General features: G+C 37.2%; 1 protein-coding gene across 1 annotated transcript; it reads left to right on the top strand.

Moving 5' to 3' along the window:
* Positions 1 to 6: 6 nt before the first annotated feature.
* On the top strand, positions 7 to 1,593 carry LOC105155270 (rab3 GTPase-activating protein non-catalytic subunit-like; the record flags this gene model as incomplete). Its single annotated transcript, XM_011071143.1, has 4 exons — positions 7 to 82; positions 839 to 987; positions 1,151 to 1,297; positions 1,435 to 1,593. Coding segments are annotated over 4 exons (531 nt in total), but the record flags the coding sequence as incomplete, so codon positions are not given.
* Positions 1,594 to 1,598: the final 5 nt, after the last annotated feature.

The following is a 1,598-nucleotide window of genomic DNA, read 5'->3' as shown; positions in this document are numbered from 1 at the left end:
GCTTCATTTTCAAAATTGATTTGGCGGAGTGAAGAAAAGCCCACGAAGAAGCCAGAAGCTAAATCTCAACCATTTGCTCGAGGTTAGAAAGTTGCTTGTAGTGTTGGCTGCCCTATCTGATTCAATGGATAGCATAAAACCCTATCTAGACCCATAGATTAATTCTAAGAGCCATACCCGAACCCTGATCCATTAAAAGAATATATATTAGGTTTGGGTTGGGTCTCTACCTATCAACGCACATGTGTCTATGTACCCAATTTGGACCCAAAATATATATTTATTTTCTTCCATATTCAATTGAATTATTATTTATCAATCGATCTACCTATAAGTGAACAAATCTAAAAATTTTAAGACATCATAACATTATTTATCGTGAAATATTTTCATAACGTTATTTTATAAAGGTATAATAAATGATATATTATTTGTGAATTGGTCTCAAAATTTTGAATTTATTGATAAATTATGGTAAAAATAGAAAATAAAAAAAATTAATTTAATTAGTATGATTTGCAGAAAAAATGGATTTGGAAAAAAAAAAGAAAGAAAGAAAGGAAAATCGGATTTGGGTCTGATCGGACCCAAACACTGTGTCTGATTGGGTACAATGAATTGGGTAGGGTTTGGATCTAAAATAATTTGTTTGGTCCTTTTTTTAACCATTCCACTGACAAGCCTAATCTGATTCACTACCTTTTCCACGTCTCAAAAAGAAGTGATATATAACACTCCATACCATATATTTGCCAATTATAACTATGTTAACAAAGATGTTCTGGCCATTTAAGATGCTTTACTGGAGTTCTGACCAATAATGTCTACTTCTTGGCAGCCTCTCCCCTAACTTGTTTGAAGGATCACCCACGGAAGGGTGAGAAGCTCACATTGTCGCCTAGTGGTACTTTGGCCGCAATAACCGATTCACTTGGCCGTATTTTGCTCTTAGACACTCAGGCACTTGTTGTCGTGCGTTTATGGAAGGTATGTTGACTGTGTATATTACATTATTATGTTTCCAAAAAAGTTTTATAGATTCTAAAATTCTGTCACTTAACATTCGAATTTGTTTAAATTATTCGGATTGCATCCCGAATTCTTATTTCAAGGCCGATGACAATATAACTGACCTTGGTTCCTTTTGCAGGGATATCGTGAAGCAAGCTGCTTGTTTGTGGAGATGCTTGCCCGCAAAGATAAAGCAGCAGCCTCACGTTGGGCTTATGACGAGCACTCAAAAAGTGATTACTGTCTCTGTCTAGCTATACATGCACCTCGAAAAGGAATAGTCGAGGTATATATCTTCTCTTGGATCCCCTCTGTCCTCTCTCTTTGCCTCTGCTTGCCCACCACCTTTGGCTACTAGATGTATTATATGGTGTTGGATTCACTTGCAACGATGGGAGACGACCTAACGTTCTCCTTCTGCAGGTCTGGCAGATGAGAACCGGACCACGACTTCTGACCATTCCATGTCCAAAAGGCAGTAAAATACTACAACCAACATACAGATTTAGTTCAGCAACAGCATCTTCATCATCTTATGTACCTCTGCAAGTGTTCTTTCTGAATGGAGACTCTGGTCAGATTTCACT

This window comes from Sesamum indicum, unplaced genomic scaffold, assembly GCF_000512975.1.
Source record: "Sesamum indicum cultivar Zhongzhi No. 13 unplaced genomic scaffold, S_indicum_v1.0 C01176, whole genome shotgun sequence".
Lineage (NCBI taxonomy): Eukaryota > Viridiplantae > Streptophyta > Magnoliopsida > Lamiales > Pedaliaceae > Sesamum > Sesamum indicum.
This window is presented reverse-complemented; position numbering and strand designations above follow the sequence as displayed.